This window comes from Nuphar pumila, chromosome 2 (assembly GCF_984573655.1).
Source record: "Nuphar pumila chromosome 2, dmNupPumi1.hap1.1, whole genome shotgun sequence".
In the NCBI taxonomy this organism is placed as follows: domain Eukaryota; kingdom Viridiplantae; phylum Streptophyta; class Magnoliopsida; order Nymphaeales; family Nymphaeaceae; genus Nuphar; species Nuphar pumila.
In genome coordinates this window covers 86,604,036-86,632,031 of record NC_143250.1, presented here as the reverse complement: position 1 = coordinate 86,632,031, position 27,996 = coordinate 86,604,036, and the positions used below count along the sequence as shown (strand labels likewise).

At 37.0% G+C, this 27,996-nt stretch overlaps 1 protein-coding gene across 2 annotated transcripts in view; it reads left to right on the top strand.

Moving 5' to 3' along the window:
• Positions 1-9,594, top strand: part of LOC149845942 (uncharacterized) — a 29,201-nt gene extending 19,607 nt beyond the window's left edge. For both annotated transcript variants that reach the window (XM_089997805.1, XM_089997804.1), the window contains exons 7-13: positions 2,902-2,982; positions 3,220-3,324; positions 3,425-3,520; positions 6,669-6,748; positions 8,463-8,551; positions 8,774-9,097; positions 9,320-9,594. In XM_089997805.1, coding sequence (XP_089853931.1) covers positions 2,902-2,982; positions 3,220-3,324; positions 3,425-3,520; positions 6,669-6,748; positions 8,463-8,551; positions 8,774-9,096 — 774 coding nt within the window. In that variant the 3' untranslated portion in view covers position 9,097; positions 9,320-9,594. The remainder of the gene's footprint in view (positions 1-2,901; positions 2,983-3,219; positions 3,325-3,424; positions 3,521-6,668; positions 6,749-8,462; positions 8,552-8,773; positions 9,098-9,319) is intronic.
• The last annotated feature ends 18,402 nt before the right edge of the window (positions 9,595-27,996 follow it).

Genomic DNA, 27,996 nt, shown 5'->3' with positions numbered 1-27,996 from the left:
ATTGTCTGTCCCGAAATTTAAAAACCCGAAAAACCTGTTTTTGGAAAATGCTTAAAAATCAGACCAAATCAACTCCAATTGAGCTGATTTTTGGTCTGGTGACAGTCAACACACAGATGAATATAATAGATTTGATTTTTTAGAAAAACTCAGAAAAAATGCACATAAAATGACGACTGAAAGTTGCTGCAATTTTCGGTTTTAAAATTCAATGCACTATTCACTTGAAAACAACCAATTCATGCACTATTACAGACCTAAGTTCTGCTAAAATACAGTAAATGAAATCAATTAAATTAACTAAGCAAACATAACAATCACTTAAACAAATTAATTCTAAATCAAATTTTAAATGCACACAATTACTAAACTAACTTAAACTAAAATACAACTATGAAGTAAACTATCTAAACTAATGAAAATACTGAACTAATGTACTTTAAGATTAACTAACTATTTCACTTAAAATTAAAATTACTTTAACTTGCTTCCTAAAAAAAATGAAATGAACTAAAACCAACTAGGGTTAACCTATCTAATTAGGGTACAAGGGGGGCTGGTTTGACTTGGATTAAGACTTAGAAGCTCACGCCCCCTAGGTGGACCCTATTTAGAAACTAACTAAATGTCAAAATGCAATGAAATTCAATTAACTACTAACCTAACTAATATGCAAAGCTAAAAAATCATCTATATTAAACTTTCCTAAATTAGAAAAGAAGTCATCAATTATATTAATCTAAATAGTTAATTGAAAGAGGGCAATAATACAAATGACTAATTTGGAATTAGCTGGGCCCTATATCTCTTACCTTAAGGAGGAGTCTTGACTTCTCCAAAGTCCAAAAATTGCCAGCCCTATTGAGCCCACACGATTTTGTTAAAGATTTAATGCCAATTCGAAATCCTTCCCAAAGCAATACAATATGAATTTAGGAATAGATTTGAAATTCCAATCTATTTCCTAAATTAAAAAGAGGGAAGGATCCTCTTGGCTGGACTCATAAAGGAGGTCAAAGACTTACCTCAATTGGATTTCACACATTTTAGAAAACCCATAACCTTACCAAAAATCACCACCCTTATGCATTGACACATATGCCCTTCATTCGAATTTCAACAATTGAAAACTAATTAGGCTAAATCCTAACTAACCTAATGTATCTAATGTCTGATTTAGTAGATGCAAGGGTAGCCTAGGAATGCAATGAAACTTGTGAATCCTTGCTAAAAAAAATAAGATTGAAAAGTCAAATTCGCTAGCTAAGGAATAAGATTTACCAAAAATATAAATGCCTTGAATCTGGTCAGCATACATTTCCTAAATAATCTAACACTTACTAAAAATTCCTAAGATCTCACTGAATCATCAATGGCTGCCGTCCTTCTTGGAGAAGACGACAACCCTTAAATTCCAAAACCCGATTTTGCCTACACTAAAAAAAAAGATTTTTAAATAAACAAATTTCGAAACACTCAAAAACTAATTTTCTATTTACCTTAAACCACAACTAAAATTGACTTTAAGCTGTAAAAATAACTTAGGTAACCTACTGTTAACTTGCTAAAGAAATCAAAATTTAAAAATTGACACAAATCGGCTAAGCTATCCTTAGCCGATTTTCACAATTAGCCTAAACGCAATTCATAAAATGATTTAACCCACTAAACTGGATTAAAACTCAATCTTAACATGCAAATAACACCAGTTACAGACAGAGGTTTGCTGTAAAAAAATCAGAAAATAAAGAAATCAAAATTGGGTATGACTTGACTAGCAAGGGGTTGACTCGATCTACACTAAAAGAGAAGAAGAAGATAAGACGCACCTCAGAGGGCTATCCGACGATGGAGGGGGAGGAAGAGCGATCAATGGAGGTTGAAGTCGCGCCCAACACATCCTTGAAGTGCTGCACGGTGGTTCTACGATGCTACACCCTTCCGGAGGTCAATTCAAGAGGGTTATAAGAAGGAGAAGACTGCATGGGAGAGAGGATCGGCCACTTCCTGTGGATGTAAACGACACACCGACGAAAAAAACCTCCTTAGGTCTGCAACACCTGCAAAAACACAGTCCAAACAACAAGGAAAACACAACAAAGAGTGAAGGAGAAAGAAAAGAAACAAAAGGAAGAAGACACACAAAGGAGGGCGTGTGAGAGAGAAGAAGAGAGAGAGAGAGGGGAAGAGAAGAAAGGAGGAGAGAGAAAGGTTGGGCGTCAACTCCAAAAACGTCAACCTAGGGGTTTTTAGAAACCTTTTATACCTCCTAAGTTAATTCTAATTCTAAAAGCCACCTAATTAAAAATTAGTTTTAGTTCAAATGCCTAAACTACTTGTTAATTGCACTTAGCTACCAAAATACATTAGAAAGAAGGGGTTTTCAGCAAATATTATTGGAAAACTTATTGAATCACGTGGGTTTATGGATCTATAAGGTTTGGGTCCAGTTCAAGATCCAAATTTGAGCTCTTGGGTTGGATCTGGATCCGTTTTGCCTCGAAAACCGATCCAAAACCCTAAAAATGCAATATTTCTCTCATTTTAACTCCAATTCGAGTGAGATTCGAACCGAGACCTCTTTATACCTAATTACATCAATACATGGGTTCTAAACCTTCAAAATGCGTAAAAATGCATGAATATAATATTAATATGATGTACATTTCATGCATCATCAGTTAACATAATGTAAACATTACTTATTTCCTTATAAAGAAGAGCATTAGTTATTCCAAGAAATCGAAATAGTTACAATGATATATATTTTATTGTACCTTTATCAACATTATCATTATCATTTTGTGTATCTTCCCTCCGTTGCATTTCATGTAGTTAGGTATCCCGTTAATTCATTTTATTGAGCTTTGTCACTATACAATTATATACTCGGATTGGCAGGTTTTGATCGAGCCTGGCACCCCCCTAGGGTTTAGCATCATATCTCAAATGCGGTCTCACATCCTATGGATGGAAAAAAGGGTACAACATTTCATCTTCTGAAGGCTTCTTTCAAATGCCATATTAGTTTTGAACATATAGTCCTTTTATCTTAATATTTTGGATGTGCATCCATCAGCTATTACAATGCCTGTGACTACTCTATTGCCGGCTCCATGTACAAATACAAACTACTAGATACATTATTTCCTTCAGCGTTTTCATAAGTCTAATTAATTAAATTTTTTATTGACCTTTTCGTTTTTCTTTTTTTACAAGAGATCCAAAAAGTCCAACCACATCTCCAATGAAGCTTCTGAAGAACTGGTGGATGCTGCTAACAGTAAGGTGCCTTCCAAAAGTGATGCTTTTGTAGTTGCACCTGTGAGTATTTATGATTTATTTTTCAGGTTTCCTATCACAATAAGAATATAATATTTTGTTTTGCTGAATCATTGATACATTTTTGCTTTCTTTTTTGTAGTGCCCTCATGATGGACCTTGTCCTTTGGAGAACACTGGAAAGTATTGTCATTTTGTTCAGCGCTTGGAGAGAACGTCATCACAACGAGCATATAAGGTATTTATGTAGCTTTTGAAAATTTGTCTTGGACTGAGGCTTTTTCCTTTTTATGTAGCTACGACATCGGAAGCTTTAGGCTTTTTCTGTGTCTTTTTGGGACAGCTTCAATTGGATATCATGTGGGTCAACTTGGTCATTGCTCAAGTATCCAGGTCATGGCTTGAGTTAACTGAGTCTTTATGTTACTCGGCTTAGTCAATCCCCTTAAAACTGTCCTTTCTGACCTCCCTCCACCCCCTAACAAGCATAAATGTATTCCCTACATGACACACTTGCATATATGAGTATATGATCTAAATATGCTTGTAAATCTTGTAATAGTTCTCTCATGCCTATAAACTTATCAACATGTATCATAAAGCGCACATTTTTTCAAATAATTGAAGTTGAGAAGCTGCAAGAGAGGTTTGGCTCCTCTAGGGCATAAACCATAAAAAATATTGAAACTCCAGAAAAGAAAAAATTAGGGAAGCTTTTAGAAAAAAAAATAGTACAAAATGTGGAGAGTGATTGTTAGATGTATTAGCTCATTGTTTGATTCAAATCAATTATTGAATGCAGGCAGTAAATTCTCAGATCAGCATGTAAATTAAGCTGTCAACTGGACAAGAAATTTAAGTTGAGAGCATGATTCTTTCTGACCGAGCACTTTCACCAAGAAAACATGTGAAACACAACCTTCATTTTAATGTCTGGAAATTTTGATATGGTCATAAATAAGGTATTACATGGTGGGTTCAATCATTCATCTGATGTCTACAGTCTATAATTAATTGAGGATAGGTGATCACAAGAACTGTTGGTTGAATGTGGCAGCTGGATTTGGTAGAGTTGCATTGATTTAGTTGAAGGGTTTTTGGTTCAAATTCCATGGGGAAAATCTCCCAGCTTGTGTACAAAGGAAAAAGGGGATGAAGTGGAAAAAATATACCAATGCTCACAGAAGTTGTGAATTTATGACCGAAACATAATTAGTGATATGTGCATGGCTCTTGAAAAAGTGTAAGCTTTGCAAAGGCAATACTGTGTGCTTCCTATGGCTAAAAGTGAACATAACCTTTCAAGCTGATATGTGCGACAACTGCCTTCTACCTGGAGGCAGCAAAAGTGTGGACCTGTTATATATGTATGCCATGAATCTTTATGAACCTAAACAAGCTATAACTTTTATGGTAGTGCCTTACAAACTGTTGTGTTGTTTGCACTGACATTGGCATGTATTACAAACTCTTAGAAAGAGCCATCATCTGTCTTTAATTTTCAGTTCTTAAATCTAAAGCCTTTTCTCTTCAATAAGACCTAAAATTTAGTAGTCCCAAGAGTTCTTTGCTACAAGCCATAGACATCAACAACTCTTGTACATTGAAAATGCTTTATGAATTGTAGTTTCCTGCTTGCATGAACTTTGCAGTGTGCAACAAGTGCTAAGATTATTTGATTGTAATTGGGGAAAAGCGTGTATTGTATGTACTGTAGCTCTTGTTTGAGCATTTTATGCACATACATAGAGACAAATATCTTAATAAATTTAAAAATAATTGAAATGTCGCAATAATATTGCTAAGTTGAAACTAATGTCTGATCTTGCCATGATATTTTCTATCTATCTCTACCGATATCTTCTATCCATATAATTTTGTTTTAAAAGAATATTGAGTTTGAAGTAATCCATAGTCCATGCCCACTCACAGGTTAATAACTTGATTTCCCATCACTTAGTAGTTGGTGCTTAATGGTTGAACTTCAATAATGATAGTTTAACAGTTTGAAATTGATGCTTTATAGAGGGTACTGAATACCTTTGGACCACAGAAATACTGAATATCTTTTTTGGCTGTTATAAAAGTGCTATGGCACTGAAGATACCTCGTACCACCATCTCATCCTCCTATTTGTCCTACAGTGTATATTCCATTTAACTCTCTGATACTCTGAAAATCTGTATGCGCGTTTTGTTTAGACCCTGGAATTATTGTTTTCTCATTTTGCTATCAGTAAGTTATGGCAACAGCCTGGCATTTTATGTATATTATTTTGATGCAAAGGCTTGTGTTTTGTTGTTTCTATTTTACACTCCAAAATTCCTGTTTTCTCCCTTTGCTTTCAATAAGTTGTTGCAACAGCCTGTTCTTTTAGATATGCTACTTGTTTTTTCCAAAACACCCATAAGTTTTTGTTTTCTTCCTTTGCTTTCAATAAATTATTGCAACAGCCTGGTCTTTTAGATATGCAATTTGATGCAGGGGTTTGTACTTTTCATTTTGTTTCAAAACACCCATAAGTTCTTGTTTTCTTCCTTTGTTTTCAATAAGTTATTGCAATAGCCTGGTCTTTTAGGTATGCTATTTGATGCAACGGTTTGTGCTTTTCATATTTTTTTTTTCAAAACGTTCATAAATGCTTGTTTTTTTCTTTTGATTTCAATAATGTTGCAATAGTGGTAGCCTTTTAGGTTTGACATTTGTTGCAAAGGTTTTGCCCTTTCATATATATTATCTGATGCAAAGGTTTGCGTATGTTCCTATAGTTTAACAATATGTTTGATGCCTATCTCACTATTTTTGATATATAAATACCTTGAGTATTTTAGTGTGTTGGCCATCAGAGGGATGTGGGCTAGGGATGGTGTTGAAGCCAGCGTACATCCTTCTATTCATCTAACACTGTGTTTCTATGGTTTGTCCAGAGTAGCAAGGGCATATGAGCTAAGGCTGGTCTAGAGAAAAGTTCATCTCACATGTGTACACTTATATTTGATGCATCTTTGCATGTGCTGCTAGTTTTTCTTTAAATCCAAGAGATGTAAATTTTTATTAATGAAATATGGGTATGAAGTAAATGTTCAGGCAGAATAGATCACCCTTAGTCAAAAATGGCTTAAGCTTAAGAAATATGGGTATTAAGTAAATGTGCAGGCAGAATGGATCACCCTTAGTAAAAAATGGCTTAAGCTTAAGATCATGGAAATAGTCTGTCAATATGAGTTGGTGGCCTCACAACCCCTCCTTTACTTTACAGTTTTTATCCATTATATAGAGTATGTCTAATTATGTGTTTCTTATGTTTATTAAGTTGGAATGTAGTAGTTACAGTATTTTTATTCTGCTTGAACTGCTTCAGATATTTTCTAGACTTCTTTTTGCAGAAAGAAAAGAACCAAACACTGCGGGGTTTTGAGGATGAGAAGTTCTGTTTTGTTGTTATAAGGCGTGGTGTACGACCACAGTAAGCAATCCTTGTGCTGGTCTGAACAACTGGGGTGTTTGTTACATTTTGAATGGGGAACATTTTCTTTTGGTGCAAAATATAATCTTAGTTCCTGTGACACATGCTTTTTAAAATATATTTACCATTATGGTAATCATCTTCCTATAGATGAGCTCTATCACAGGTGAATTTGATTAGATGACTATCTCTCTCTCATGCATTCATGTACACAAAAAGCCCTTTAAAATCACAAGCTATTTGTGATTATGATGAGTGTAAGGGATGACAAGGCAGCAAAATGAAGTAAATGATTTTGTGAAGAAACCTGCTAACTGGAAGCTCATTAGTGAGTACATGTAAGTGAAGATAACACCACAAAGAACTGATGTGTGCAGTATTGACATTCTAGCTCACTATACTTCTTTCTATCATGAAAAAGTAAATTGGCTTTAACGGTTACACTCTTATAATGAACTAATAGAGAGGAACAACATTGAAGTCACATCATCTTGAAGTCTAATGGCATGCTGAAGAACCTTATGAATAGCATGGTCCTCCATATCTGATTGTTTCAGAATAAAATAAGAGTTCCTTATGAAGATGCATCACCATTCAACCAAACTAGAAACACACAATAATCACATACCTTGGAGACTTCCCATGTACTATAGGTTACTGATTTCCAAGGTGTTTATTCTCTGTCCTGGACCTGTTCGATCATGAGAAGAAAGATTTTTATTACAATTATCATCAGTATTTTAGAAGATAGAAAAGGAACAAAAAGAGTATTAAGATTAAAGGAGGAAACTCATATGGCATCATGTAACAGTACTCTTAGGCTTCTCAAGCTTTGGATATGTACCGGAAAAGACTAAAGAAAGAAATGTCAGAACTGAACTGGAGCTGATTTGAAAGGCACCATCTGGATTGTTAATCTCTCATGATTACATAGTCTACATTCAGGTCATTAATTTAAAGGAACCACAATTTTCTTGAGGCCAATGTACTGCAACTCTTTTTTTTTGGATAAGCAATTCTGAGTGCCACAATTTTATTGATACCAAAGTGTACATCTAGCACACGGTAAATAAGAACTTATCCTACTCAAATTAGAGGGGTGTCTTTTCATTTGGACATGCCTGGAAATGATTCTGCGAACATTCAGCTACTGACTTATTTCTGAATTTTATGACTACTAAATTACCAAAAGGGTGGTGCCAACCGCTGTGGATACATGCTTGTGTTCCTTTTCTGTTTCACTGTTCATTTATGAATGCATACATGTTTTGTTCCTTTCTGTACATTACTGAACGTGGTTTCTAATAAGGTTAACTTCTTCACTGTTGTCATATGGACACGGGGGTGGGGATATAGACATGAGATACGAAAGCATATGCTCCAGTGTTCGTTATCAAGTAATTCTTATTTTCTTCAACTGTATGCCTACTAACTAAAATGAAACTCAAAATAATTAAGGAGATACAAAAATAATGTACGTCTGATGCATATCATAACGGCCCGGCCTTATGTCATCCTATCATGTCTCTTGACATGCGATTTTGTCTAGCTTGTCCATGTGACATAGTTTTAGTATATAAGCATTTGATCTTGCATTTCTAAATTGGATCTTGAATGACTGGTTTGATTTTGGTGTTGTATCTCTGTTTTATTTTGCACATAAGTGTCAAAGTTGACGTGCTATTAAGTTTTCTAACTAAAGCTGGTATCACAGGGCAGCTTGGCCACTTGATGGTATGAGTTTTGAAACCTTGAAAGAACAACATGCTAAACGGAATCCTGAAGACCTTGAGATTGACTTTGGTGAGATGCTTGCCCCATTTTCACTAATTAGGCATAGCTTTCAACATTCAATTCTTCCCATCAAAGAATGAAGTGCCACATAAATTCTCATTTCACGTTATCTGCTAACAATAGAGTCAAACTTATCATGTGCTAACCAAGTATGAATTTGCCTTGTCATGCTACATTTTGTTTTCCTTCATGCGGTTAGACTTACTACTAACTATTACCAATATTGGACAGAGGATCAATTTCTGTCCGAGGTAGAGGATATACCATATGAAGTGGATCCAGGAAGTGATGTCTCCGATCTCACAGAAGTTGATGCTACACATGAGGAAGAAATTGAAGAGGAAACTGTTCCTGCAGATCTTGGAAGTGGATGGGGCAGGATTATATTCACACCTGTGAGAAGGGGTAAGCGCATATCCATGGATGTGTGCCGATCAACAAAACGTGATGGCTCTGATGGCTGCTTTGAACGTGTGATTGTCACACAACATAAGAACCCGACCCTACACCAACAGGCTCGACGATCTCTTTGGGGTGACCTGTGGCCTTTCTAAGGTGAATTGAAAGCAAGTTCTAAATTCTTTGGTTGGTTATCTGGTTCCCTTGATTATATATATATATATATATATATATATATATATATATATATATATATATATATATATATATAGAGAGAGAGAGAGAGAGAGAGAGAGAGAGAGAGAGAGAGAGAGATTTTTAAGGTTTATGCAAATATCGGTGCCCACATCCATTGATTGTCTTTAACACTGATCTTAGATCCAATTCTAGTGGAGGTATGGTGAGCTACCTGCAGCAGTGTCACCCATCTCCGAGATGGCATACTGTAACATAGCGTGTTTGGTCCCCAAGGATGACACTTGCGTGATTGATTTATGGTCATATGTTGGGAGTTGCCCATATAATTCCGTGGTTTTTCCTGCACAATGCATTACGCCTGGGCAGGAGTCTTTGTTTCTTGGCATAGTTGCCTTTGAGGTGGACGTCTTTGCATCATTTTGAACTTTGAGATGTATAATGCTGGTGGTGGTCAAGCTTGATGTACTGTACTGTTTTTATTTTTAATTTAAATAACTTATTAGCATGTGCTTCTCTCACTATTGATAATGATCAAGGTCTCTTTTGCATTCATGTGTTATTGAAGAATATTAATTGCTTTCATTAAGCTGGCTCAATTCAATGATGCAAATTTTGCGTCGAGTACAGTGAGGGTACAAAGCCAAACCAATTGGATTGGAATAGAATGAAAAGTATGCAAGAAAAAATTTGAAAAACGCCACCGATTAGAGCAAGAGAATTCTACTATAAAAAATCTTATACCTTTATTTATTTTAGCCTAGTTAAGGGCGTGATCATTCATGGTAAATAAAATAGAAAAATAAAGGCATAAATTGAGGAAACTGTTAAAATGAACCCAGTCAGTGTCATTTTCTTGAGCTACTAGAAAATCATCTCACTGATACAGCACTTCGAGCAATGCATCTTGTTTGAAATTCCTAAAAACCGTTTATTCAACGAATTTATTCCATTTTGTTCATCTCACCAAAAGCGGGACTTTTCCTGAATTTTTTCAAAACTAATGAAATCCTGAAAGAATCCTGAAGTTTTAGAATTGTCATTTAATTTGAAAATATTACAATGTTGATGTCTTACACCCACATGCCAATATTCATGAAAAAGCCCATCGTATTTTAAAATTTATTGGGAGATTTTCTATTGCAAGAAAATCCCAACACCGACATTTTATAACACTGCTGGAATAATATTGTTTTTGTTAGTCACCTAAAAAGATTCACAATTACGTGCACACTTTTAGTGCGAACTCTGCATGGATCACACTGCATCACAGATTCTTAGGGGGTGCTTGTTCCATGCCCTTTCCTCTGAAAGAGGCTCTCTTTCATATGTATTAGGACAGAGAGCCTCTTTCCTACAAAGGGTGAAACAAACATGTCTCTGAGAAATATATGATGGGACTTGCATGATAAATGCAGAAAAACAAAATGGGTTCACTTTTCCCCGGGGGAAGCTCTTTCTCTCCAAAATGGCCCTTTAAAAAAAGAAAGAGGCTTCTCTCGAGTGGGAGTATAATTAGAGTAAATGGGTCGGATCGATGATGAAGGTTTTACAGTTTTAGGCTGTTCTGGATTTTATTCCGATCTGAATCCCCATGTATTTAGTTCTTCTGAATCCAAACAGTTTGCATCCCTAAGTGTAGGTGACAACCAAGAAGATTCAGGTATAACAACCCCTCAACTATAAATTGGTAAGCCTCCAGTTGGTAAAACCCTTAAGGTCCCCCTGCCCACTGAGGAGTACACCCAGCTTTAACCTTATGGCAAGGGATGCCGCCAGCGTGACAGATTCTTCGAGCGGTGTTTTCAGGTGTTCTGACATACATAAATCCAAGCAGCTGTGAGACAGGAGAATTGGCAAAGCCAGCCGGTCAGAAACTACCAAGTACTCACGAGAACTCGGAATCCCACTTGGCTCAATCGAGCCATTCAGACGGAATGAGCCCATCGTATCGCGCTGCTTAGCTAGGCTCGACATGCCAATAAGGTCTGATTGAGCTCGGCAGTCGGCTCAAGCACCAGTACAGCTTGAGCAGGCCTGCCTATCAGACAAGGGCCAACCTTGAGCTCAGCTAAGATGTCTCGTTCTATTCTTAAACATTTGTGGTCAGGATGATGTTGTTCACATTTGTGTTACCTCTAAGCTTAATTATATATCTTCCCAAAAAAGTTAGACATGCAATTAAATGGTCTTAGAGGATTGACATAAGCGGCAGCGGGCTGTAATGCTTTAGTCAAATCCCAGGAATATGAAAGCTGAGATAATGTAGTCAGGATAAGGCTCAATGATAATGATGATTAGGGCTGGACAATGGGTGGGCCGGGCTGACCCAGTCCATTTAGTGGATGGTCTTGATCGGGTTGTTGACATGCTGGGCCTGGTCAAGCTCGACCCTTTGACCAACCTGATCGGGCCCGGGTCTAATACAAAGCCCACGGTCTGCCAGTTAGGCCCATGGGCCTAATTTGGACTGGGTTGGGCTATATTCACAACAATTCTCATTTGTTTCTTTGAATTCATAGGTTCTTTTAACAAAAATTTAAAAAATGCAAAAGAATGGATAAAATCCAACATGGATCCATTTCTTGTATTACATGTTTGATGCGATAATATATATATATATATATATATATATATATATATATATATATATATATAAGGTAACATATCCATGCTAAATGAAATATGCTAACTGGGGTTTTCAGCTTTTCTGTTGTGTTTTCTCTGTTCCGACCCCATAATTGTGTTGGGCATGGTTAATTTACTAAGAATCCATACTTGGATCATGTTTATGATGATAAAAAGACATTTGAAGCCTAAAAATTTTACAAGGATTTTGGACTGTTGATTTTTTGAACATAATAAAAACCCACCCATGAGTCAGAATTAAACGCTTTAAGAGCCGATCCCTATAAAATCAAGTAGACGGTCATAATTTTAAAATAAAAATAAAAAAGCCTGAAAAACCCATTTAGCATGTTTCATTTAGCATGGATGTATTACCTTATATACATAAAAGGTAGCTTTTCTAGCTAACCAAGCTTTCAAAGTGTTTTTCCTATGTTTTACTCAAATCTTTGAATTCATAGGTTCTTTTAACAAAAATTTTAAAAATGCAAAAGAATGGATAGAATCCAACATGGATCCATTTCTTGTATTACATATTTGATGCGATATATGTATATATATATAGGGTAACACATCCATGCTAAATGAAATATGCTAACTGGGTTTTTCAGCTTTTCTGTTGTGTTTTCTCTGTTCCCACCCCATAATTGTGTTGGGCATGGCCGATTTACTAAGAAATGACACTTGGATAATGTTTTTTCAATAAAAAACATGATTTTTAAGCCTTAAATATTCAAAAAAATCTTAGGCCATTGAGTTTTTAAACCTTATGAAAACCTACTCGCATATTAGAATAAGTGGATTCTTATAAAATCAAGTATATAAAACACATCCGTACGGTCAAATTTTAGAAAAATATGGAAAACCCTTCTAAAGCCCAGTTAGCTGTGAAAGTAGTTAGCAATTACCATTCTCTCTCTCTCTCTCTCTCTCTCTATATATATATATATATATATATATATATATATATAAAGTGGTAGCTGCCTACTGCTAACTTACCATGAGAAAATGAGTGTTTTTGAGCTGTTTTTGGCAAATCTGGACCTATAGATATGTTCAGCATTGTTGATTTGCTAGAAAACAACATTTAGATCATGTTTTTTTTATCTAAAAAGCATGATTTTTTAACCCTCAAAAGAGTTGATTCTTATAAAATCAAGCATGTAAAATGCATCTCTATTATCATATTTAAGATAAAAATGAAAACTAGATTTCACCAATCCACACGTCTTTCCAGCTAACTGGGGTTAGGCAAACCCCTACCAGATATCTCTTAAGCCTCATGTGACAAAGGGATTCGAACTTAGGCCTTCAACTTAGCACATCACCCCGCTTACCACATGGGATACCATAAAGACATGCAAGACATGTCCATACATTGATAAATGAGTCAACATTTATGGCAATTCTCGCAGTGTAACAATGTACTGCGCTATAAAAGAGTTGAGGTTTATGACAAACCTTGGGATGCAACAATGTACCATATCAAGAAAAAACACATGCAAAAATATAGGATCGCCTTTGCAGGTAAGATGCTCAATTGATTTAAAAGATCAGAGCGTAGTAAATGAGTTGAATTAGAAATACAAATATGAGAGTCTACCCAGAACAGGTGGATGATGCCTATAAAAGTGAAATATATGCAAATATGGTAAATTCTTTTAATAATAGAGGACCCAATAATTCATTCACATTTATGACCTATTGAGAGAGGATAAGAGGTATAACTTCGATGAACATTGTTGTCAAATAACTATGCTCTTTGAGTGACAATAACTCGACGTCTTCAGTCATCGAAGTTAGGAGACAAGGCTATCAATTATTATCTCAAGTGGTAGAACTCACAACTTTTGCATAAGTTAGGATGTATCCAAACAAGTGGCCTCTAGAGAATTTTCTCGGTCATTACACCATCCCCTTTAGAGCGGATTCAGCTAGTCATCTAGGGTACAAAATACATGAATTAATAAACCCCCGAATGATCTCAACCCGTCTCTACGTTTTCCTTCTGCGAGTATCCGCATGTAGAGTAATATCGAAACAAAGTCCTTAATTTGAATAAAAACAATGATCTGCTTATACAAATTTGTAGATCATTCAAGTTGCATGTATTATTGATGTGATTAGTATATATCCGACTATTTATGATACATATATTAGTTCTTTACAACTATGTGATATTATTGTACCTATCAGGCTTTCATGAGTCTGACCTCCTTTTTATGGGATTCAAGTAATGAGTAGACAACTGTTATAGCTAATGACACGATAATGTGATGATGTCATGAATCTACTCTTTTTGTCCATTCACTCCTTTCACATGTTGGTGTCTTGTTTATGGACTTTTGTATAAACTATTTCAATAAAAAATATTTTGTTTAAATTATTATGGGTTGAATTACTTGTATGGAGATACAGACCCAAATCCAAAATATATGGAGACCCATCTCATTTGCTAGATACTTTGCTTGTAATCGGCTCAAAGTTTGCTAACTTGATCATTTCAATAGATTATTCTGTTGTACTATCATTTTAAACTCTGAAAAAGGATTAACTACAAAAACTTTATTTTTTTCTGATTTTTTTTCAAGTTAAAAATTTTAGGGCATTACAAATGTGGCTTCTCTAATTAAGGAAAAGTTAATTATTTAGAGTCTCAACCAGGAAAATGAGAAGCTAAACATATGACATCACTAGGTGGCAGGTCAATTAGCAGAGGGGCTCATATGAGGAGGGCGTGAATCCAGAAGAGCCCTATGGGACGTCCTGTCATTCTAGAAGTTAATTAAGTTTTATTAATTGCTTTCAATTAAGAGTCCTTAATTGTTAATTAGTGTAGAGTCCTTAGTAAGTAGGAGTCCTAGCTTAGTTGGGCTTTTGGTTTTTTAATTAGATGAAGTTTTGCATAATTAGGGCTCAACCCCAACTCTCCCTATTTAAGGAGATCTTGAGGAGGTTTATTGGCATTGATTAAGGACTCAACCTCAACTTCTCTTTTCTCTTTCTCATTTCTCTTAGTGTCTTGGACCATGCGTTTTTGTTATCCCGACGAGTCGAGTGAGGCCTCCACGTTGAAGATTGTATGTCTAAGTTTTAGAATGTGGAGAACTTCATCCTAGCATGCGACATACCTTCAAGGTATCTCTAAAACCCTTCCTTAGCCTTAGAACAACTTTTGTTCATTTCATAGACCCCAAAACCCAAAACCTCATCATGCTAGGTACTCGAAATACCCATATTTCCTAAATTGATAACCTCAACAATAACAACCTCTTCCTGTGTTTAGAATATATCTCAAACCCTTACACATGTTCCTAGGTGACCCTAGAACTCCTAGACCAGCTCTTTTCAATTCTGGATCAAAATTGCACTCAAAACGCTTATCAGGTCCAAACCTTACCTACCAGATTTAGCCATTTCACCCTATTTCCACTGTTTTGACCAATCCACAACCACAAGAAACCTCAAACTTCTTTTCCGTCGTGTCTATTATGGTTCTGCAATCCTGACATGTGTACCACAGGTCCCACAATCAAATAATCTTAGGTTCGATCCTCTTGAGTCCTTCAGGCTCAAATTAAAATTCTTGTTCATTAAAAATCCAGACCTACCTTCTTGGGACTTTCTCTGAACCACATGTTTCAAAAATTTTGAAGGGTCTAACAAAGTGGCATCAGAGCGACCTTGTCCAAATGAAGCCTCTACCTTCAACATTGATAGCAGGTGAAAAATAAAATATCATGAGTGGCTGCAGGATGAGGCTTTGATCAAGATTTTAGATTTACTGTTCTTGGGATAGTTTGAGTTCATTTTATGTCATTAAGACTCTGATGTTATTATTCGTTGATAGTGAAATGCAATAAACGTTTTGGCTTGCTCTTCATTATAGTGTTTCAGAATGCTTAACCTCATAGTATTTATTGTTTTCGCTGTTATAAAAAAAAAATTCTCAAAATTCGGGTTAAAATTTTGGGGCGTTACAATTATGGTATCAGATTCTGAGAACAATAAATTAAAGATCATGGTTGTGCCACACCCTTTAAGCACTCTGTGAGTATAATTCATTATTAATCATGATAATTGCATTGTTTCTCCTGTATAAGTGTAGTTATGTATAATGATAATGGTAGACATATTAAGATACTTGATATGTTTGTAATAATGTGTTGTCAAAATCTGTCCAAGCTAGTTCGAGCATGACAAATGAATGGTAGGAACAAATGAGTTTCGTGATGAAAACTCTCGATAGTCTGACTCAGACGATAGACACCCAAACATGCAACCAGACGGAGCTAGCCACGACCATAAGCGAAAGTCATAATACTGGTGCAATCACCTATGAGAAGTTCTTGAAGTTAATTCGCCAACTTTTTCAGAAAAGGCTGACTCTGAGCTAGCCAAGAGTTGGATCGTGGAGACAGAGCGAGCTTTTTGGGTTCTGCCTATTCTCGATGATAAGCAAACAAACTTTGGTACCTACCACTTGATGGAAGATGCACAAAAGTGGTGGGGCACAACCCAAACCATCCACTTTACAGAGATGAATCCTATTCCATGGGAAGTTTTCAAGGAGACATTTTTAGAGACATATTTTCTTCAACATGCTCATGATCAGAAGCAACAGGAGTTTCTGGAGCTTACTCAGGGGAATATGAATCTGGTAGAGTACACTACCAAATTTCAGACCTTGGAGCGTTATTACCCGAATTTGTTCAGGAATAATAAAGCTAGGGCAACCAAGTATGTCAGTGGACTCAAAGACAGATTACGATATCGAGTGATGATTAATCTGCCATCCACCCTCACACAGGCCATTGAAGTGGCTACTATGCTGAACGAAGATTGGGAGCGATCAAGGAAGGGTCAGAATGGCATATCGTGAAAATAAGGAGCCGACCCGCAACAACACCAGGGTGGCAAGAAACACCAGCCACCTCACAAAAAGAGAGGTACAATGGTGATGCTCGTCCTCCACAACATCAGGGACAAAATCGGGTTTGCCCAAACTGCAACTAGTTCCATAACGAGCAACCTCGCCCCAGAGACACCGGTGCATGCCTCTACTATGGCAAGATGGGTTATTATGCCCGCCAGTGCCATAAGAAGATGGCAGACATGCAGAGGAGGAATGCCGAAGGAGGATATCAGCAGCAACCACCACCACCACAACAACAGGTACCGCAGTAGAACATACATAAGAGGGTGCCAGGACGGGTATATGCGACTATGACAGAAGAGTTAGAGAAAGGGAACTTGGTGCAAGTTATGATAATTGTTGATGGTCATGTTGCACTTATCCTTTTTTACTGTGGTGCTACATATTTGTTCGTATCCATAGAGTTTGCTAAACTTATAGGTGCACATACTGAATCTCTAAAACATGTATTAGATGTGTACACTCCTATAAGGTATAATTCAATATGTGTAAACTACATCCCTGACGTAACAATTATGTTAGAGGGGCAAAATTTACTAACTGATTTAATCCTGCTCGATATGACTGAATATGATGTCATATTGGGGATGGATTGGTTTTATGAACATTATGCCAATGTTCTCTACCGCCAAGTGAAAGTGGTATTGTCTCGACCAAGATTGCCAAAGGTTGAGTTTAGGCTCTTTAGACCTACGGTAAAAGCCCAAATGGTATCAGTACTAAAGGTTCAAAAGTATATGCGGCAAGGGTGCCGAGCATTCTTAGTGAATGTATTTTCCTGCGAGCCGAAGGTCACACCACTAGAAAAACTTGAGGTGGTTTGTGAATTCCTGGAAGTGTTTCCAGAGAAGTTGCCTGAACTACCTCCACAACGCAAGGTAAATTTTCATATTGAGTTAGTACCTAAGACGACACTGATCTCGAAAGCGCCCTATCGTATGGCCTCAGTGGAGTTGGAGGAACTAAAAAAAACAACTTCAGGAGTTAATTGAGTGAGGCTTCATTAGACCTAGCGTATCACCATGGGGAGCACCAGTTCTCTTCGTAAAGAAGAATGATGAGTCTATGAGGCTGCGCATAGACTATCGAATGTTGAATCAGGCGACCGTCAAGAATAAATATCCCCTACCTTGCATCGAAGACTTGTTCGATCAATTGCAAAAGGCTAAGGTGTTTTCAAAAATCGATCTCAGATCTGAATATCGCCAACTCTGGATCAAGGATGATGATATTCCCAAGACAGCCTTCAGAACAAGGTACGGTCACTACGAGTTCGTAGTTATGCCATTCAGACTGACAAATGCTCCCGCCACATTCATGGATCTGATGAATCATGTATTCAGAGAGTACTTGGATACTTTCGTGATGATCGTCTTTATCAATGATATACTTATATACACTGAAAGCATAGAGAAACATCAAAACCATTTGAGGATTGTATTGGAGACTCTCAAGGAACACCAGTTGTTCACCAAATTCTCCAAGTGCGAATTCTAGCTAGAGAAGGTTATGTTCTTAGGCCATGTCATATCGCAAGATGGAGTATCGGCAGACTCGGCTAAGGTTGAAGCCATATTAAATTGGGGTCAACCGAAGAATATCGGTGATATTAGGAGTTTTCTCGAGCTAGCAGGCTATTATAGAAAATTCATTCAGGACTTTTCACGAATTGCCATGCCCATGACCAAGCTCCTGAGAAAAAGAATTAAGTTTGAATGGATGGGTAAGTACAAAAAGAGTTTTCAAATCTTAAAGAAGAAGCTTACCACCGCCCTAGTATTGGCCTTACCATCAGGTCATGGTGGTTTTGTGGTATATTCAGACACATCAAGTACATGATTGAGATGTGTCTTAATACCGAATGGCAAAGTGATAGCGTATGCCTCTTGCCAACTAAAGATTCATGGGCAAAAATATCTAACTCATGATCTCGAATTAGCAGCCGTAGTGTTCGCTTTGAAGATATGACGACATTACCTATATATGGAACAATTCGAGGTATTTACTGATCATAAAAGTCTCAAGTACCTGTTCTTCCAGAAGAAGTTGAATATGTGACAACGACGATGGCTGGAGTTTATAAAGGATTACAACTTTACTATTTCCTATCACCTAGGGAAAGCAAATGTTGTAGTTGACTCTCTTAGTTGCAAAGCTGGCTGCAGTTTGTCCAGTCTATTGACAAAAGGGTAGAATTTGGTGAAAGAATTCATTGACTGGAAGTCGTTCACAGATGACGAGGGAAGTAACAAGTTATCTAACTTATCTGCCCATCCTGAGATCGTTACAAAGATTATTGAGGGCCAAAAGGAGAATCCCCAATATGAGAAGCTCAAGTCACTAGCTCAGCAAAAAAATTTGCACTTCTCACTCAAGGAAGATGGAAGTATCTAGATGCAGAAACGACTTTGGATCCCTAGTGATCCCAAGTTGAAAGAAGAACTATTGGGAGAAGCACATAGGTTCAAGTACACCATATACCCGGGGAGTACAAAGATGTTTAAAATTTACTATGGGGGTATTGGTGGAATGGAATGAAGCGTGAGGTCACAAGTTATGTCTCGAAGTGTATGACTTGTCAGCAAGTCAAGATTGAACATCAGAAGCCTAACCGAATGATGCAGCAAATGAAGATTCCATAGTGAAAATGAGAAGAAATCACCATGGACTTCGTGGTGGGTTTGCCCAAAACACGGAAACAACATGATGCTATATGGGTAATAGTGGACCGACTCACTAAATATGCTCACTTTCTACCCATACGAATAAATCAATCCCTCAAGAGCCTAGCAGATTTATACATCAAAGAGATTGTTTGACTGCATGGAGTACTCGTCTTTATCATATCAGATCAAGAACCTAGGTTTACTTCTCGGTTTTGGGGCAAATTACAATAGGCCTTGGGTACAAAGCTGAAGCTGAGTACCGCTTTTCATCCCCAAACCGACGGACAGTCAGAGAGGACTATTCAGACTCTAGAAGATATGTTGCGAGCCTGTATGCTGGATTAAAGAGGCAAATGGGATAAGCATGTGGTTTTGGCTGAATATGCCTATAATAACAGTTACCATACGAGCATCGACATGACTCCTTTCAAAGCTCTGTATGAACGACTTTGCAGATCACCTGTGTATTGGGATGAGGTTGGTGAACGCTCGATGGAATCACAAATCGTGTTGCAGTATTATACCCAATAGATCAAAATGATAAGAGATAGACTGCTATCAGCCCAGAGTCGGCAAAAGAGTTATGCGGATCAAAGGCTCAAAGAGCTCACTTTTGATGTGGGGGATTGAGTTTTCGTGAAGATATCACCCACCAAAAGTGTCTTTCATTTTGGTAAAAAAGGAAAATTGAGTCCCAGATATGCCAAACCTTTTGAGATTTTAGAGCGGATTGGAGAAATGACCTATCATATAGCTCTACCTGCCCAGTATGCACTGATTCATAATGTATTCCATGTATCTATGCTGAGAAAGTATCTTTAAGATCCGTCGCATGTCATCCAGTATGAGAACGTAGATATACTAGAAGACCTAACAATGAAAGAAAAACCAGTGGAAATATTAGAACGAAGCGAGCGAGTCTTGAGATCAAAGACCATTCCTTTCGTTAAGGTGAGATGGCAGCACCATGGCATTAATGAAAGCACTTGGTAACCTAAGGCCAATATGCGGGAGAAGTACCCCAATCTTTTCGAGTAAGCACTTACAGGTAAATTTCGAGGACAAAATTTCTTTTAGGGGGAAAGGATGTAATAACCTTAATTTTTCTCATTAATTCTTTGAAAATTATTTAAAATAATGCATAATTTCTTGGATAGGGTCTGAAATCTTCATTTCGGATCCAAGATCCACAATGGATCTATATATGTATATATAACATGTTAATATGCGGACCCACATTTGATCCCTTTGGATAAAACCTGTGGATCCACATCGCAAGGATGGTGCAGGTCCAAACCTGCAGTTGGATCTCAGGTCTCGGATTCGGGCCATGCCCCATGAAACAAAAAAATTTAAAACCCGATACGAGCTGCTTGATAAAGCAAGTGTTAGGGTTCTGAATGGCCCCTAACACTGCAAAAAACAAAATGAAAGGAACGGGGGGGGGGGGGGGGGCACTGTGCAACTGCCGAGGAGGGTTCTTCCCTTTCCGGGCACCCTCCTACAAGAAGGGGTCCCCGAATCCTTTTCCTCCCACTCTCCTCTTCTTTCTCTCTCTCTCTGTCTTCTCCTCTCTGCCTCCTTGTCCCTCTCGACCCGAGCTCGACAACAGAGAAATTGACGTCGACCGACCCTCCTCTCGCGATGGTAGTCTCCGATCCTCGGAAAATCACCGAAAGAGGTAGGGTATTACTATTCTCTTTCTTCCATGGTGTGTCGGGGGTCAAGCCGAGGTGTGGGGTGCTGGAAATCCCCAAGTCATGGGAAGTGTTTTTCTTTTGGTTGCCGTAAAACCCAAATCGGCAAATTTGGGGGTTCGGCTGCTATGACCCCCCCCCCCCCCCCCAAAAAAAAAAAAAGAAGAAGAAGAAGAAGAAGAAGAAGATAACAATGAGATGTAGGTCTTTAATGTGATTCTGTAGGATTCTGTGATTTGCTGTGTGCCTTGTGTCAAGCATGTAATGTGTTGCTGTATACACCCAAATAAAAAAATATATATTAAAGGTTTAAATTCCCGTCTTGCGTGTTTTGGTTTGGGAAACAATTTCTATAACATAATCCACAAATGTATCGATGCATCATGAAATTGTTCAAATAGCCAATGGGGATTGGGGCTTTGTTTGCTGGATGTCGATTCTGATCCATTTTGTTATTTTATTATTTGAGCATGTCATATTTATAAGATGCATCATACTATCTTGGTAATAATATTTTGCATACCTGTTTCAATTCGCCATGCTTAGTGTAATGTGACAAAATATATTTTGGTTTTATTCATGTATCTCGCTTTAATAAATAAAATCAGTTTACTGATGATTTTCATCAGTCGACTAACTTTTCTTTAGTCAACTAAGTTTCAAACTTCAGATTTTTAAACGGTTCTGTTAAACACAGTAGTCGACTCACGATAACTGTTTGTGTGCTAATATTTGATTTTAGTCGACTAACTACTGTTCTAGTCGACTAATATAGCTATTTTTCTGTAACTTTTAAAATGCGTGTCTTTTCATTTTTTAAACGAATTGACCATTCAAAAGTGACGGTTTTGACACCCCTTCATACCCTCAACGTATGGAATCTTTCAACTATAAATAATAGTAAATTCTACACTCAAAAACATCAAATCCAATCAATTTACATTGAATTACAAAGATTGAATTCTTCGCTTTTCAGTCCTATTCATTCAAATATTCATTTTTCTCACTCACTTGATATTTTCACTCTAGTTTTTCACTCAAATTCTTTTGAGAGATAGTGAATTCATGAGTTGAGTATTTCAACAACATCAGAAGCTAATTGCATTTCATTTGCATTTATAAGAAATGCTCGTAGGTTGATTGTAAGATTGCTTACTTATATTTTTCTGTAAAAGGAAATGACTCCTTTGTTTAAAGGAGTTGTTTGCTTTCAGTAGGGTTGTTACTGAAAGTGGGACCAGATTTGGTCTGTATGTTCTTGTGGTTACACAAGGTTGATAGTAGAAATCTCAAGCGGGTTTTGCTTGGAGATTGGATGTAGGTCGGGAAAGACCGAATCAATATAAAATCTTGTGTTTTTTGTGTGATTGCTTTGTTAATTTCATAATCCTTATAAATTCTAAAGAAGTTTAAAAGCACTATTCACCCCCGCTCTAGTGCTCGTTGCCTCGATCCTACGAAACTTTCAATAAGGAGGTTCACAAAACTTGTTTTTGCGCACTTCACGAACACCGCAAAAAAATATGTGCAAATATACATTTAAGTGCAAACAAATTGTGGCATTTGCAATTTTACGATTAACAGAGAAGGCTGCATAAATAACATAATTTTTTATGTGCTTCTTGATGGCCACAAAAAAATATGCGCAAATATACATTTAAGTGAGGTTTTGCCTTAGCCGACAGACGAAATGATATATCGTGCGAACTTCGTGTGGTTCACTTGTGCGAAGGGTAAAAAGGTCCTTAAAAGTTTCTTATTTGCGGTTTTGGATAGTGGGTGGATTTCAGAAATTTAGGGCATTTGAAAAAACACATCATATTTGTCATACAATACAGTCATTTTTCAAAAAAATTAATATATACCTAAAATCAATTATAGATTAACCAATTTGTATAACCAACCTTATTGGTTTTTTGTAATTTATACCTGAACCAATCTGAATCCAAATCCAATATGTATCCAAAACTATTTTATGCCTTAGCCTAATCAAAACCAACACGTACCAAAACTTGTCTTGGACTTGACACTCAAACTGATCCTAATCGAAACCTACTGGTTATGAGAAATTTAAATATAGTTATTCTTAATAGAAACATAATTATTATTATGATCATAAAAGGAGCCTATTTGATATGTTTCTAAAAAGTTAAAAACCCTAACAAAACTTACTTGCATTAAAAGAAAACCACTAATTCATGCTTGACCTAACTTATACCTGAACTGATTAACCATACAAGTCTACAATTTTAGTAATATTTAGACCACATTAATCAAATGAAGACCCGCCATTTTTTATACCTAAACCCATTAAACCTTACAGTCCAGAATTTCCAGTCATACCTAAACCTGAACCTAGACTTGAATCAAACTGGATCAGGTTTTGGTCTATTTGTTAGACACGATTAAAAGCCAGTTTACTTCAGACCTAAACCGTTTGGACCCTAAACTAAACCATATGCGCTTTCAATTTTAGCTACATACGTACCCAAATTCAGATTCAAATCAAATAGATCAGGTTCGAGTCTAATTTTTAAACTGGTGCGATTCAAAAACAAGTCTAAGACCTGACCAGACCAAAACCCTAACCCTTTTACACCCCTAATCTCCACGTCTAACCACTAGGGAAGGCGTCTGTGAATTCATAGGAGTGTTCCTGGTTTACCACTTTGAATGCGTCCCAATGTGGCAGGAACCTGTACAGATTCCCTTCTATATAAAAAAGAAAAGATTCCATTTTGGGGTCAAACTTTTGCCCATAATTCTAAATATGGTTTCACGTTTTTGAAGTTCTGAAAATAGGCCTACGTTTTCCTGAAAACTGTCAAACAAGGGCCCACATTTATTAGGTTAAATTACAAGTCAAATTACAACAGTGACCCTCGTCTTTAAGAGTTCAACACGTTTTTTTTTTTACGAGAATAAATGAGTCTGTTTCAAAATTTCAAAAGACAATACAAGAAACAAAACATAAATGGCATTTTCCAACATGATAGATGTTGAGCATAGGTCCTACTTTGACTGTTTTCAAGAAAAGTTTGGTTCATACCTGAAAATTCAGAAAAGTGTGGCTAATTTTTTAAATTATAGACAAAAGATTGATCCTTAAATAGAATTTTCTCCAAAAAGCAAAAAAAAAAATTGCTGAATAACAGAAAATGCAGAAAAAATAACTAACAGTATTTCATAATTCATTAATCTCTATTCTTTCTCCTCTCTCCAATGAATATTTATAATAAAGTGAAAAAAATCCTAAAAACCCTAACCCTAATGTGAAACAAGATCCTAAACTATGATCCAAACACAAAAATACCAAATAATACAAATAGATTCTTATATACTTCGTAGTGTCATGCTCCTGTTCCTGCACCATTCTCCTTGAATTGAAGAAGAGTTGCCCTTAAGCAGAGATCTCATTTGCACTTCTTCCAATCCCACCCTATCTTGTATAACTTCTTGTAAATGTGGGTTGATTGTCACTGGTGGAATATGGCTGAAGAAATATCCAAGTAACTGATGGTCCGAGAAGACACAAATAGAATAGAGGCCAAGTTAGAAGGATTCGTATGGATCAAAATACTCCAAAATTGAGTTTAAATTTCAAACTGGGTCAAAAGGGAAGGGTAGGTCAAATAAACAGCTTGGTTCAAAGGCTTTTTTCTTTGAATTATGAGGAGGATTTTGAGTCAAACTGGTTAGGTAGGATTTTGAGTCAAAGTGAACTGGATGCTATGTAATTTGGGATAATGAAGGGGTCAGAAATGAGGTTCAAAGGAAAGTATAGATAATGAAGCTGGATTTGGGTAAGATACTTTGAGGTGAGACTCAAAACAAGAGTTTAAATTTGATGAGTAAAAGAGAGTTTGAAGCAAACCCAGCTAAAAATGGGTCGGTGTGGGACAGGATTCGGGTCAAGATTAGAGGCTTGGAAGCTTTTCAAAGGAAAAATAAATAAAAAAACAGTTTTAAGTGCTGCTGCCGAAAACATGCTCCTCCCACCAACACGCTTGCTGGCAGGGTACGGATTATTTTTTATTTTATTTTATTTTTAATGAAGGAACACTCATGGACAACTAGGTCACTGAATTAATGGGCCTGCCTCTTGCGGATTGTGAATGTATCCACGTGTTTACTTACTGTGCAACACGCCTAGAGCGATAGAACGTTAGCTAGTCCGTCGGTCAAACCAGTTCAGCCGATCCACGCTGTCCGATCGAACACTAGAATTTGAGGAACGGCCATAAATTTTTTTCTTACCTTTGTGTGGCAAAAGTGAATGCCCCCCTCCATGTATCTCTCTCATCCATTATTCGTCAATTCACTGCCATTCTATATATGCAGTTGAGTGTGGAGTCACCCATGGAGTAAACGTAGCTAAAAGATAGATCTGGTGCAATACGATTGTACCCTCCATCTTAGTGGACCTGTCAGGTGTGGGACATAAGACCTGATGAAGGGTGATGGGGGGGGGGGTGCTTAATGCAATTTTTTTTGGGTAATTACATTTCACCCGATCAGGACTCGTAAAAGTCATAGCAAGCTTAGCCGGAGATGAAACATGCAAATAAAGGACAAGAGAGTTGGGGGAACGTGGGTAGCGTAGTTGGATCGGGCATCGGCTGTTAGACAGGCAGTTGGGGTTCGATTCCCGTGGACGTTATTCCCTTTGAGTGAAACAAAGCCCCCCTGGCTCCATGGAGTCAAAGGGTGCGCCCGGGTTTACAACCCTCACCCCCTGCGGTGGTTTTCTCATTCTTGTATGAAAAAGAATGGGATTTTAATGCATCTGGATGGAAATGAGTATATCAGTAAAAAGTACAACAGGAGGCAGGTTTGCCGCAGGATGCATTTAGTTTGCTTATAAGTTTTTGGTGGGACCCACAACTAAAAAAAATCAAACTTTCAGCCTTCAATGATGTTCTTCACCAGTGTTGTCAGTATCGGTCGCATATCGGCTGAATGGGCCGATACGTATCGTATCGCCAAAAAAATAGATACGATACTAATCTGACTATTTTCTAATAAATATAAAAATAGCTTAACATTAAATTTTTTAATATTATTTTAATATATTTAACATGTGTCACATTGTGATTGACACGTAATATTTTTTAAATTATTTTTTGGCCGATTCACAACCATTCACTTGAGAATTGGTATATGCAGATTCTCCTGAATCTTGACCAAACGATACAGGTTCGATTCCTTAACTGACAAGGTTGCTCTTCATTGGTCACTGCCAACCAGATGGATTAAGAGATGACATAGCCATTTTAGTACTTTTCACATTTATTTCCAATAGGTTTACACATTTAAATCCTTTGGTCCCCTTAAATATTCTATTCAATTCAGGCCTTTACAAGTCCCAAGGTAGAACCGTCAATTTTTTTTTTAACTCAGACTAATTTAATCATGGATTATTATTTTACTTTATCAACCAAAACACAAAAATCTTGATGGTAACAGGAAACCTATTTCAAGCTCACTATAGATGCACTTGACTGAAAGGTGATTATATCTAACATGAAGAGAGGTGGGTGTACCAAACTCTCAAAGTTAAAGCTAACCGGTAGAAGTAAACGTTAACTTATATATAAGAGCGCTGTTGAGGCTGGTCTCTGAGCATTGAAGAGTTCGAATGTGAAGCCTTCCATGGCAGGCCTCTTGCTCAGATGAGTATTCCACTCGAAGGCAGGAAACGACCCAATATTTGAAAGAGCAACACCACTAGAGAATAGATGGTTGGATGCTTGTTTTTGAGGTCTTGTGGCCTGTTTTAAGGTGTAATACTCATCGCAGCATGATGCCTGGCGTGGGAAGGCACAGACTCCACTAGTTTCATGCATTTGGGTGTAATTTGTAAGCTCTCTCTCTCTCTCTCTCACACACACACACACACAACAACAACAGCTGATGGAGAACTACAGATGGCTAAAAAGTTTTAATTATAAAAAAAACGACAAAGGAAAGACAATCTTTTATGACTTATCTTGCTTTTGCTGCAGTTCTAGACACTTTCATCTGGCAATTAGCTTCTATACGAGCCCAGCCCAGGTCAGGTGGTGGAGGTTGTGGGCAATCCTGCTCTAGGTCTGTGTATAGGGATGAGCCGCTAGTGGCATGGCTCATGTTCGGCTCATAAAGAGCTCGTTCGAACTTATGACAAGCCCGAGCATGAACAACCGATGTTCATCTCAGCTTAAATTACCTCGTATAGGCTCGTTTATTAATAATAAATATATTTTACAATATTTTTTTATATTATAGAATGAAGATGGCTGAAGTATTTGGCCTGCAAGCAACAAGTTTAGAGCTCAAATCCTATTGCTTACAAGTTTGAAACAATTTTTTATTTTGTAAATGAAGTAGTTTGAGCTTGACTTAGTAGGTTTAAGGTCCAAATTCTATTGTTTTCAACTTTATTTATTTATTTATCTTTTTGTAAATGAGCTTGCTCGTGTTCGGCTCTCAAGCTCGGCTTTGCTCAAGCTTGAGCACCCTCTGTTCGGTTCGTTTGGCTCGTTTACCAGCCCTCGTAGTCTCAATTCATACGTTGAAACCAGTGGAGCAGGTAAAGAGCTTATTACTGAAGTGAGAACAGTATCTGGTAGCACTAATGAAATGAATCAAGCCTTCTTCGTGTACCATGTAATTATTAGCTATTATTCATGAATTGAATGATCCTATATATCTGTTCTTAAGGTCTTATCAAAATGCTAATACCTGAAACTACCTCTTGTTACTCCAAGAGGAGGTGGGGGCAAGATGTACAGTCAATTTCTATTTTCATCAGTAAACATCCTTAGGATATATTTTTTCTTTTTTTCTAATATCTTCTTATTAAATCCTTTTAGAAAGAAAGATTAATGTGTTGCCACGCTTGCTACTTTCTTGCAGGTAAACCTAGATAATGATCTAAACAACCTGGAAGAT